This window comes from Vombatus ursinus, unplaced genomic scaffold (assembly GCF_900497805.2).
Source record: "Vombatus ursinus unplaced genomic scaffold, bare-nosed wombat genome assembly UNPS02014832.1, whole genome shotgun sequence".
NCBI classification, from domain to species: domain Eukaryota; kingdom Metazoa; phylum Chordata; class Mammalia; order Diprotodontia; family Vombatidae; genus Vombatus; species Vombatus ursinus.
In genome coordinates this window covers 43,174,493-43,187,377 of record NW_020954610.1, presented here as the reverse complement: position 1 = coordinate 43,187,377, position 12,885 = coordinate 43,174,493, and the positions used below count along the sequence as shown (strand labels likewise).

The window sequence follows — 12,885 nt, the reverse complement described above, 5'->3', positions numbered from 1 at the left end:
GACAACTCCAGTGATAGCTTACCAGCACCTCAAATGTAGCACATCCAAATTTAAAGTTATCATCTAACTCTTTAAATTAGCATTTCTTAATTTCTCTAGTGACAGTGATGGAATCACCGGATCCTCCTACTCACATAAACTCAAAACCTTTGGAGTCACATTCTGCTCTTCCTTCTTTCTCTCTTATTACCCATATCCAATCAGCTGTCTTGTTAATTCTGCTCCCCCCCGCTGCTTGTCACAACCACCCCTTTCTCAGCAATTGTGATACCATACTAGTTCAAGCTTTCATCACCTCTCCCCTGAATTATAACATACTGGCCTTCTAATTGTTCTGCCTGCATCCAATATCTCCCCACTCTCATCTAACCTTCACATACATACCTGCCAAAATAATCTCCCCAAAGTACACCTCTGATAAAGTCAATTCCCCAAGCAAGAACGATCAGTGGCTGCAATTGTTTCTAGGATAACACACAGTCCTCTTAGCCTAGTACTTAAGGCCCCTCTACAGTTTACTTACAAACTACCTTCCTGGCCTTATTTCACATCACCTCCCTCTTCACACAAGCAGCTTCCTATAGGGATTCTACTACTCATACCCATCTCACAACACTGTTGTGAAGATTAGGTGAAATAACATATAGATATACAGATATGATCAGGAAGCCTTTCCCAACTCCTCTAATTATAATGCCTTCCCTCTCTCACTTATTTCTTATTTACCCTGAATATAGCAGGTCTATACATGTTTGCTTGTTGTCTGCCCCAGTAGACTGGGAGCTGCTTGAGGGCAGGGACTGTCTTTTGGCTCTCTTTGCATCCACAGAGCATGGCACACTGCCGGGTTTAATAAATGCTTGCTGACTGATTGTGTTCTGGACACACAACACTGCATGCTATTCCCCAAACTCAACCTGCAGCGCTCTGCTTCTGACCAGGCCGTCCTCATGCTTGAAATGGATTCCTTCCTCATCTTTACCTTTTGGGAGCCCCCTCTTCCTACCTGGCTCAGTCTCAGTGTCACTTCTTCCATGAAAATTCATCCTATAAAAATGTTCTCTCTTTTGTGAGGCAGTCAGGGTTAAATGACTTGCCCAGGGTCACATAGTTAGTGTCAAGTATCTAAGGCCGGATTTGAACTCAGGCCCTCCTGATTCCAAAGCCGGAGATCTATCCATCGCACCACCTAGCTGCCCCATTCTTTTTTCCTCACTTTTTTTTTGGAGCATTTTTTATGGATTTCTCCTTTGCCCCCACTAGTCCATAATTTATACTATGTTTATCAATGTATTGACAGTATCCTTTTTGGTAAAATAAAAGCTATGTGAGGCCAGGCATGATTTCTGTTTTTAATAGAAGCACCCAAGAACAGTGCTTGGCACACTTAAGGACTTAATACAATGTTGTTGTTTTTTTAAATTTTTTTTTATTGTTGTTGAAATGAATGCTTATGTAAGATCCACCTTCCTTATCCATGGAACTGGTCCTGTCACCCTTCTGCTTAAAAACTGTCCATGGTTCTCTACTGACTATAAAGTAAAAAAGTTCACATGCCAATCCCTGACATTCAAGACCTTCTATGCTTTCACGCTACCCTACCTTTCAAAATGCACCCTACCTTTCAAGAAAGCTATTTCTTGCAGCCACTGATGGTTCTTGCGCAGGGAATTGATCAGAGGTGTACTTTGGGGAGATTATTTTGGCAGTTATGTATGTAAAGGTTAGATGAACGTGGGGAGATATTGGATGCAGGCAGAACAATTAGAAGGCTAGTATATTATAATTCAGGGGAGAGGTGATGAAAGCTTGAACTAGTGTGGTATCATGATTATAACTATTTCTTCCTTGTGATTTATGCTACAAACAACTTGGACTATTTTCAGAATCTCAAACCATGCCTGGTACATTCTGACCTATGTGCCTTTGTTAACACTGTCCCCCATTTCTGATGTGCTCTCTTCACCTAATGAACTTACCATCTAACTCAAATTCTACCAACTCAATAAAGGTTTTTGTGTTTTCCTTAGTTAGCAAAGAAATTTTCCCTTAAAAGCACAAAGCATGTGGTTTCCCATTTTCTCTAATGCACCTATTACATATTGCTTGGTACTATTTTTGTGTGGGTGATATGTCCCCACTAGAGTGTGAACTCCATGAGGGTAAGGTGCTTGCCTGAGGCAAACTGTGGATTTTTGCCAATTCCCTAACAAAGAGTTCTGTATACCATAGATGCTTAGTAAGTATTTATATAATTGAATTTTTGACACAAACTGCCTTGCATTGTTACATAACTGTTGCATGTGTTTATATCTTGTCCCTACAGCTAGATGACAAAGATTCATAGGGTAGACTCCTAACAATGAACTATATTGTTGTTTAAAGTCCAGCCTACCTAAGTCAGGAGGGCTGGTTACCAAATAGTAATAATTTTTGAGAGGGGCAGGGTAGTGGTCCAGGTCATATCTAGTTGATTAATTCATTGATCTATTCAGGAAGCCTGCCTATTTAAATGTGGAGAGAACTTTCATCTGCACCTATAGAGGGAGGTCCTAAACCTAAGACATTACTATTTAGACCTTGAAAAAGCAATTATCCTGCATTTATCTTACTGTTGACAAAGGCAATTAATAACTTACTGTACTTTGAGAAAGGAGCTGTGTGGCCTTGGACCAGTCCCTAGCTCTGTATTCCATTCTATAGGCCTCTGAGCGTTTACTGTCTGTAATGTAGGGGAGTTAGACTTATGATGTCTAAATTCCCCTCTATCTCTAAAATTGTCTTATTCCCCCCCCAAGTGGATAATCTAAAAATTATTTATATTTATTAAAGGAATATATTATAGATGAGTTATTTCTCCCATTGAATTCTCCTTGCTTGGGCTACTGTCAATTTTGTAAAATGTTATTAAGATTGCCCTCCCCCACCATCATTGATGCTTCACTTCTGAGTTCTATTTTCATACTAAACAAGAGCTACATTGCCTTTGACCCAGAGTGTATGAATACAGCGCGTAAATGACTTCCCCCCTCACAAAGATACTAAGAAAATTCTTCCTTTGAGTATGAGGGAATAATATGGCTGAATGGCTTAAGATAAGCTAGCCTTTTCAGAACTACAAATATAAGGGGCAACTAGTTGGTACATTGGATAGCGCTCTGGCCTTGGAGTCAGGAGAGCCTGAGTTCAAATATGCCCTTAGACACTTGACACTTACTAGCTGTGTGACCCTGGGCAAGTCGCTTAACCCTATTGACTTCCCCCCAAAAAAAACTAAAAAAAGAGAACTGTATATGTGATGATACTTTTTATCAAAGGCAAAGTTAAGAACAAAGCACTTCACCAGAATAACAAAAGCAAGCAGGGTGATCCTACCACTGCATATAATATATGCTTTTGTTCTATATACACCTCTAAAAATTTCTTCTAAAATCTTCATACATCATATATAATATGAGGAACTTATGGCAGGGAGAGATGGAACTGTTCAGCATTTTAAACATAAAATTTTATAGAGAACAGATGGGAAACACTGGACCCAAGCCTGGAATGATAGCAGGCAGCTGTTGTAAAAGGGATCCTGGAGGGCAGAATATGGGTGCAGAGCTGGGCAGAAGGTATCAAGTGAGGAGGGCAGAAGATGCGGACAAGGACTGGTCTTGTGACCTCTGTGCTATGGGGAGCTGCCAGGTGAGGTAACTTCCTCTACCAATACAGGTCAGCACCTTCTCTGCAACTAATATTTTTAAACAGCTGCCTAGAGCAGAGGGGTCAGACACTAGGCCCTGGGCCCACAGCCCACAAGAAATCTGAATTAGATTAAAATGTAATTGGGAAATACTTAACAAAATAAATAAAAATACAACGGAAGAGAGATCACATTAACATACAGGGCTCCTTGGTTTAATGGCCTGTTTCTGAGTTGGATGCTAGTCCTACAGAATTTAAGTGCGGTACCCAGAGTCACAGAGCCAGCATATGTCAAGGGCAGGTCATTCTGGCTTTGAGACCAGCTCTCCATCAACTAGACAACATCACGTTATCTTCCTGGCACTGAAATGGATAAAATTCGATAGCAAGAAGGGGAAGTAAAAATGGGATAAGCCAGTGAAAATGACTGAGCTATATTTTAGCTGGTAACATGGTAAGAAATAGTTGGAAGCAGTGAATGAGAATAGTAAAGAAGTCAGACAATTACAAAAGTTTGTCTAATCCTAACAATATGACATAGATATTATAAACAATGTAGATATAAACAAGGTAAAAAAAAATATTTTGGTAATAGGTGCAGTTCCTGAAAAGTTAAGCCAGAACTAAATCTTTAAGTAAACAAAAACAATTAGTAGCCACAAGAGATAAATCAGCTAGCTTAAAGTTATTGAGATGCATCCTGTAAGTATGGAGTTTTATATAGTGGTTTTTAAGAGTATGTCATTAACTCCTTATGAAATTAAAAACAAATCAGGCAATTCTAGTCATAGACAGTCCTAAAAAGATTCCAATAAATAAGACCAGGAGATTTCATGGAACAAAAACTACTAGGAAATATTTTTGATTATTTTTTTATCTTGTAGTATTATTTCAGCAAAAATACAATGAAAAGGGGGCAGCTAGGTGGCGCAGTGGATAGAGCACCGGCCTTGGAGTCAGAAGGACCTGAGTTCAAATCCAGACTCAGACCAAACACTTGACACTTACCAGCTATGTGACCCTGAGCAAGTCACTTAACCCCAATTGCCAAAAAATTAAAAATTAAAAAAAAATACAATGAAGAGACTTATGTAATTTGGCACACAAAACAAACTTCACAGCTAATGATTTCTTTGTTCCAGACCATTTTACATTTTTTTGTTTGTGAGGCAATTGGGGTAAAGTGACTTGCCTAGAGTCACATAGCAAGTGAATGCTATGTGTCTGAGGTCAGATTTGAACTCAAGTCCTCCTGATTCCAGAGCCAGTGTTCTATCCACTGTGCCACCTAGCTGCTCCTAATGTTCCAGACCATTTTAGAGATGACACATTAGGGATTTTTTAAAAATAGCTTCATTCCCATTTTGGCATAGCTGAAGAGTAAGGTCTAATAAACCATGCTCTTTACTTTTTCCTTTTTCAGACAATTGAACTCATTTATGAACACTGAGGTTATGATCCTAAGTAACAAACACCATAGAAATTCAAAGGGAAGATCAATAATTTGTCATGAATTCACAGTATGTGGTTGAAGGCAAAATGACTAATATGGAAATGTTTCATATGATTGCACATGTATAACCTATATCATATTGCTTTTGTCTCAGGGAAGGGTGAGGGGAGGGAGGAAGGGAAGAGAGGAACTCAAAACTTAAAAAAAAAAAACAACAAATGAGGGGCAGCTAGGTGGTACAGTGGATAGAGCTCTGGCCTTGGAGTCAGGAGGACCCGCGTTCAAATCCATCCTCAGACACTTGATACTTGCTACTAGCTGTGTGACCCTGGGAAAGTAACTTGACCCCGACTGCCTCACCACAAACAACAACAAAAAAAAATGAATGTTAAAAATTGTTTTTACATGTAATTAGAGAAATGTTTTTTAAAAAGAATACATGAAGAAAGACCTTTATTTTTGTACATTCAGTCTTTATGGGGGAAAATGGGTTGTAAACACCATTTTCATTTTCGTTATCACTATTCCCTGATTGCTAAGGAGTAGGAAATTTGGTAAGAGAATTCATCTTCTAGCTAAGTAAGCTGCTTTTGTACAATATCATGCCAAATCCTTCTTAAAGTGAACAGGATGAGCCAATCTGTCTAAAAAGAGAGGTGTTATACAAAGAATACAATGATGCAAAATAAAACATTTCAAAATTGGCCCATCAAAAGAGAAACCCACATCAAAACACTTCAAGAAGCAAATAGTACACTCTAGAAGGCAAATCAATTTTAGAAGACAACTTATTTGAACTCCAAATGTAGATAAATTTGATAATGTTTAAAAGTTATTTTCTTCAACTGTACTGAATTTGGCATTAATCTAAGAAATGCATTTGCCCCAAATCCCAAATCAAACCAAAAAACCTGAAGCTTACTTAGGGTACAGAGATTCTCCAAATCAATGAAAACTCAGGTGGGGTAAAATTGACTAAACTAAAGATAAAATATTCATGGGAACTTAGTTTTCATTATGTAGGGCTCAAATTAGGTTGTGGAATGTGTCTGTCATTTGCAGACTAACAAACTTCAAACAACTTTTCATATACAACCAAGCTTCTTTATATTTTAATGCCATCATCATGATCATATATTTAATAAATACAAAGAGAGCTTGGTATTGTACAAGGTTTAATTTTGCTTTGTGTGACCTTAAGTAAAGTAATACATTTAAAACTAAAAATTCTACTAGATTTATGAGTAGAATGACCCTGTAAAGTCCTACAAATAGATGGACACTTGTGGATACTCTCAATGACTTTTTGATAATGATAACATGCTAGGAAAGCACCTGAAATCTAAAATTAAAACATAATATAGGTTTTAGAGAATCACTCACTGAGAAGAAAATGATACATGATTTAAAGAATAGTTTCAGTAACTCTATTTGTATAATAATTTGTTTGTGGTTTAAATGATGCAACTTCTAAAGTCGACTGACCACTCACTGGATTTCCTGCAGAAAAGATTGCTGTCTAGGTCCTGGTTGGACTTGGTGGCACCTCAGGTGACTTCCAATTCTAAGATCCTGGGATTATTTCAGTAAAAATGGCACTCTAGCTTGAAAAAACTCCTTGAAGTCAGCCAGAAAACTCTGTAATTTAGCCCTTTTCTCTACATTAGACCGTCTTGTGCTTTGTAGAACTATGAAGCATTCGTATCTTATTTCTAATAGTACTTATAATTAAACTATAGCATTTTTATGAACTAATTGTTTCAGAATCACAATTTCAAGCTGGGGAGGTTAATTAGGTATTTTCAAAATTCTCCAACATGCCCCCACCTTTTCTGGTAGCTGGGATTCCACTTCCTTCTTCAGTCTTCTCAGCAGAAATGGTCTCAGTACTTTATGAAGACGTCTGATAATCAATATAGTTTCTTCTTCATTTAAGTCCACCTACAAAAAGATAATAGTGAGCACAACACCAATTTTACTTAATCTTTTTAAAAATCATGCTACAAAATAGCCTTTTTGTAATGAGTTTTCAGTACACAATAGATCATTTCTTTCCAAAATCACTACCATCTATAGGCAACTGTGTCCAACTCTACACATGGCTAGTATTTTAAAAAACATCAAATAATCAGCCCAAGTGTGTCCTTTACCCATTCATTTATGATTATCTACAACAGTATGTAATGTAATAATATAAGTGTGTTTGTTTTTCTTAATATTCAAACAGAATTGGGTTCTTTAGAAGGATACTGCTTGTTTTAAAGCAACAATGAGCTTTAGAAAGGTCACTGCAAAAATATAATCTTTCTGGGAATAGGAAAGGTGGGAGACAGGAGATAGCAAAATATATGGAAAAGTGCTTAGGAAATAGGGCATTGAACCTGAAAAGGGCAAGATGACCGTGGAGGTCAGATTATTTTTGGCATTACTGATTATTGTAGGCATGACTTCCTCCATCTTTTCCCTATCTTTGTCCTGACTCTTCTGAGAGTCATTTAGTTTTTAAAAAAATAAAACCCCCTTTTCACTCCTCTGCCTCTCACGGATCTGCTCTAGAGGAAAAAATTATCTGTCAGAAGATTCTAAGTTAAGGACTTCTAAAAAACTACCCACCATATTGGTTTCACTGTTTACATAAGTGCAATCCAATGATCTTACTGACTAAATGCAAAACTTCCCACATATGAGAGAACTGAAGAGTTTAAGCCAAATAATTTCCCTGAAATGTCTTGCTGTGGTAATCTACATCTGCTGCTAAGAAAGCACCACCCACAAGACTTTGTTTTTTTTCCTCCTTGCAACAGTGTGTTTTCTCTCAGATATGGACTATCTAAGTCAAGACAGTTAGTGAAATGAAAGAAATGGAAATGTTTGGAGATGGCTGTTTTAGCCAAATATTCAGGGGACTCATTCTAATGTACATACACATACGTAACTCAGGCTGGGCCAGTCAAAATGAAATGAAAGGGGTTTTACACAAAATTGGCAGAAAATGAGTTGAACAGATAGATTTGACTCATAAATACTTCATGTGCACGTCTTGGAAAAGCAATAAATGGTTTGAAGGTGGAAATGCTTGACGTCTTTTTCTTGGTTAAGTTGAGTAGTAAAATGACCCATAAACTTACTCAACAGGTCAGATGCTCATCTTTCCTCTGGCTTACACATATTTAATATTCTTACCGATCAAGAATATTTGTGAAACCTAAGTGGCTTCTTGCTGGGGATGTTTGCATAAATACATATAGTCAGAATGTACCACACATTATTAAAATTGTCTTTTTGGGAACAATTTACTTGAAATTAGAACATTCCCACAACGTACTTCAAATTGGAGGTCATCATTTACAATCTTTCTCTGATAACCATATGGCAAATGTTTGTTGTGGATTTTGATATCCTCAGTAAGAAAGTCTATTTAATTTCAACCAAATGCTCTGTTATTTGCTAGGAAAAATAAAAGGCTAAATGAGTACCCTTTCTCCAGTCATGGCAAAGGGGGCATTAAACCACTGCTCAAAAGTGCTACAGCTCTTAAAAATGGTGGGAAGAAGAAAGTTGAGGAGGGCCCATAGTTCAGGTAGCTTGTTCTGCAGGGGTGTCCCAGTCAGGAGTATTCGTCTTGGTGCCACATAGTGGGTGTTCAAGACCTGAGTCAGCTTGCAGTGATGATTCTTCATTCGGTGGCCTTCATCTACTATCATGTACTTCCACCGGATCTGCATCAGTGGAAGAAAAGCATAACATTTAAGTGAACTCTGAAAATCACAAATACTTCAAACATATAGATTGTCTATCGTGCCAAAATGAGGTGTGAGAAGGTAAACAGCCCACACTTCCTCTTCTGCAATAGAGGTTGTCATGTTTCCTAATAATGAAGGAAGCATCTTTACAAATAAATGGTCTACCTAAACCCAGGCTCCTACCACTGGAGTGCTCTTTCCACCATGGCATAAGGCCTGTTCCAAACAGTAACTATGTCCTCCGGTGAAGCTGAGAAGGTTCATATACCTACTGCATTCGTTTTGTAGACAGCACAAGAAGTCTCAGAGGCCAACTACTCTGTGGTAACTTATTAACAAGGCATTTGTGGCTGATGCCTTCTCTGTTTCAAGCTTCTGTCTTAGGCTGATGGACTGGCTGTGCTATTTTTTATTGCTCAGAAAAAAAAATCAGAACAAAACAAAAACTAAGATGAAGATACAGAGGTTTTGAAAGAAAAGGTAATGCAAAAACAACCCTGGAGAATATGGATGTTTTGGGGGAACTATGGAGAAAGAAGTAAAAGAAATTTAATCCTCATGACCATCTTACAGGTAGAGAAACTAAGGCTTAGAAAAATTAAGTGACTTACTCATGGTCATACAATTCTTCAATGTAATTTGACCTGAGAGTCTTTCCTAATCCCGAATCCACTATTCTGTCCTTCATACCATGGAAACATAAGAGATAAACAACAGATTTTACCTGAAAGAGAGGGGGCTGAACTTGCAGACATACATACCCAGGCCACCCTCCCATTTCTGCCCCAACACCATTTCCTTCTCTTATACCATTCCACAGTACTAGCCACATTCTGAATGCCAGAATGTTATGGAATGCTCTTCTCTGCCTGTCTTCTTCTAAGCTATGCTCAGAAATGGCATTCAGAGGACCAGAAGTTCTCTAGGATGATTTAAATCCTTCTAGTGAAAGGAAATATCTCATACTACATAGGTGAAAGACTGGATGGTCTAAATTTCTTACTTCCTCATTACAAATAAATTCAGGAAAAGAAAGAAATAAAAAGTAGTCAGGCTAGGAAATCCAATTAGAAAGATGATAAACACCCTTTTTTACCTCTCTACAAATCACAAGATCAGTGTTAAAATATTATGTATATAGCAACTACTGCTAGCTGTCCCACATGTCCCTGCAGCAGAGAAAGCAGTTGGTAGCCAGAAGCACATGTAGAATAATATTTACATTTTAAACTATCTTCCTGCCTAATTTAGTTTACAGAGAACTAGAAAAGGAATCAAGAGACCTTAATTTTCCTCCTTTTTTCTGCCAATGACTAGGTCTGTGACCTCTGAGAAAGTCACTGAATTAATTTCTTCAGTTGCAAAATGGAAGCAATATATTTTGCTACCAGAAATCACTAAAGAATGTTGACAATCTTATGTGAAAGACAAACTAGGAAAAAAGAAATCACATCATCAAATATTTTCCATAATAATAACAAAAAGGTCTCATTTTTGATGGCCAAATTCTTCTTCAGTGACAAACAACAGGAAAGCAATAGTATCCTCAATGCCAGCTCAACTGCCCAATCTCCTTGGGGGATGTTTCTTCAATTCTGTTTCCTCATATGACACCTTTAAAGGAAATCTCAGCTTTTTGAGCAAAGATTTAACAGAGGGCTAGAAAAGCAATCATGAACACATTTACTTTTCTAAGTTAAAAAAAAACACAAAAGGGGGGTAATACTTAAAAATAAAAAGATAATTTTAATATGTGTTCCATGAAAGTTAACTGTAAACCATACTTGCAAATCAATTATTCTATATTTTAAATAAAGGCAGTGTTATGTAGTGGATTAAATATTGGTCTTAGAATAAAAAGACTTGTATTGAAGACCTGATTCTGATGCTTTCTAGGTATATGTTGTTAGGCAAGTCATACAACCTCTCTGAGCTTTGGTTTTCTCTGTTAAATGGGATTAATAATATTTGTATGAGTAGGGAAAGTATTTTGTAGAACATAAAGTCCTTTACATAAATGTAAGCTATTAGTAACTATCAAAAATAAAAATAAATATATTTCTAAATTTAAAAAAATAGTGTTCTCTTTAAAGTCTGGCAAAAATGATACTAATTTAAGTCTGTTCAGAATAAAGTGAAGATTGGGTCTAATGTAAAAACAATTTTCCATAGCTCCAAGTAAACAGGCAAGATAATGCATCAATAATTCTGAGCAACAGCCCAACTTTTACCAGGTGATATCTGAAAATGGAAAAGCATGGGAGCTGTAGCCAGGATAATTTTTCATAGGGAGACAACCATATGGAGAGGCTCTAACTTTGCTGGGGAGAGAGAAAGGAAACAAGAGGGATGAATCTGCACTTCTGAAAATAACCTAGGGCAACAAAAACAATTACGTCTGCCACTAGCAGGTTCAGAGTTATTAGAAAAGAAGTGACACTAAGGAATCCATGTGAAATTTTTATGAAGAGAAAACCAGTTATCCCTATAGTCTCAGAGTAGACAAGTAAGTGTAAAAGAAATCCCATGGCCATAATATACCTATTACTCTTAAAAATAAGCATATGCCATATAGCGATCCAAATATATAAGTCAATTTGATTTTTCCAATTGTTGGAACCTGAATGGGGTGATCTTTAATTGTACATAAAAGAAATGAAAACCATACCTTAGCAAGGATGTGTTTATCCTTTATAATGTACTCATAAGTAGTTAAAAGGACATTAAATTTTCCACTACGAAGTTGTGGAACAAGCGAGCGGCGCATGGCAGGAGTGCCCTGAAAAGAAACAAGTATTTGTCCATTATTTCTCACTATCTTTGCCGAAGAGGGCAAAACTGTGACTTAACACGTGTGTTATTATGAAGGGCTTGGCTCAATGGCATACTTCTGGACACTCTTCCAGGCCCTGAAGAATGCTTTCCTCAATGAAGACCAAAAAAGGAATGAGAGTAAAGAAAATGACAGTGACCTTGTTGTGGAGAACGGGCTGCTGGGCTGAAAAGCGCCATGTCTATGGAAGTGTGCAGCAGGCGGGCAAGTGTCCTTGGTAATTGCTTGACTTTATAGGAACAGTTGGAACTGCAGGAGCCCGGCAGTGAACCATTCAGCAATACACAGAATGGGCAGTATTTATCATTTGTATTACTCTCACCAGAAACCTTGCAATATGATAATTAACAATTTTCTTCAGCATTTCACTATCTGAAAGTAATTACGGTTTATTACAGTAATCTTCTTGGGATGATTAACTCTCACTGCTTAGTACATGATGTACATGACAAAACTTTACAATCAAATACAGTTCACAGATGTGCATATGGAATGAAGAAAATATGGTCTATTTTTACTTTTCCAGATTTGTATACAAAAGCAGCATTTCAAACCTTGTAAGAGATTTTCACCACAGAAGGAGCCCATTTGTCAAATTCATACGTCCAGTTAGATAAAGTCCTATAGAAGAGAAAAAAAAAGACACAGCATTTGCATGAATCAGTGGTCACGAGTATGCTTGTTTATTCGCAGCCTTCACCTTATAAAGTCCTCTAATATACCATGTATCACACATACTGACTCATTTTTAATGATATGGGCAATAAGAGAAATTGAGATAAATACTATAAACACTCTCTTACAACATTACAAATCTGTTTGAAAAAAAAAGCCATGAAAAATCTTTTGCAAAGTAAAGGTGACTCATATATAGCTACTGAAAAGGGAGGCAAATTAACAATAAGATATTGGCAGAATGTGAACTCCCGGAATTGATGTTGAATTCCCAAGAACCATACATCGACAATTTTGAAAGTAAATGAGCTAGTTTAAAAAAAAAAAGAAGCCAAAAAGTGCAATGCTATGTAAACAACTTCCATGAAGAAGCCTTTGTGTACATGAGTATGTGTGTGTGTGCATGTGTGTTTGTCTATGTGTATGGGGGGGCATGGAGAAGGGGAGAGAGAGAGAGAGAGAGAGAGAGAGAGAGAGAGAGAGAGAGAGAG

The 12,885-nt window shown here is 37.3% G+C and overlaps 1 protein-coding gene across 5 annotated transcripts in view; it reads right to left on the bottom strand.

The window, feature by feature from the left end:
• SMARCA2 (SWI/SNF related, matrix associated, actin dependent regulator of chromatin, subfamily a, member 2) overlaps positions 1-12,885 on the bottom strand; it is a 216,091-nt gene that overhangs the window by 104,550 nt on the left and 98,656 nt on the right. For all 5 annotated transcript variants that reach the window (XM_027839554.1, XM_027839553.1, XM_027839555.1 and 2 more), the window contains 4 exons: positions 12,274-12,340; positions 11,555-11,665; positions 8,620-8,862; positions 6,971-7,084 (listed from right to left, as the gene is read on the bottom strand). In XM_027839554.1, coding sequence (XP_027695355.1) covers positions 6,971-7,084; positions 8,620-8,862; positions 11,555-11,665; positions 12,274-12,340 — 535 coding nt within the window. The remainder of the gene's footprint in view (positions 1-6,970; positions 7,085-8,619; positions 8,863-11,554; positions 11,666-12,273; positions 12,341-12,885) is intronic.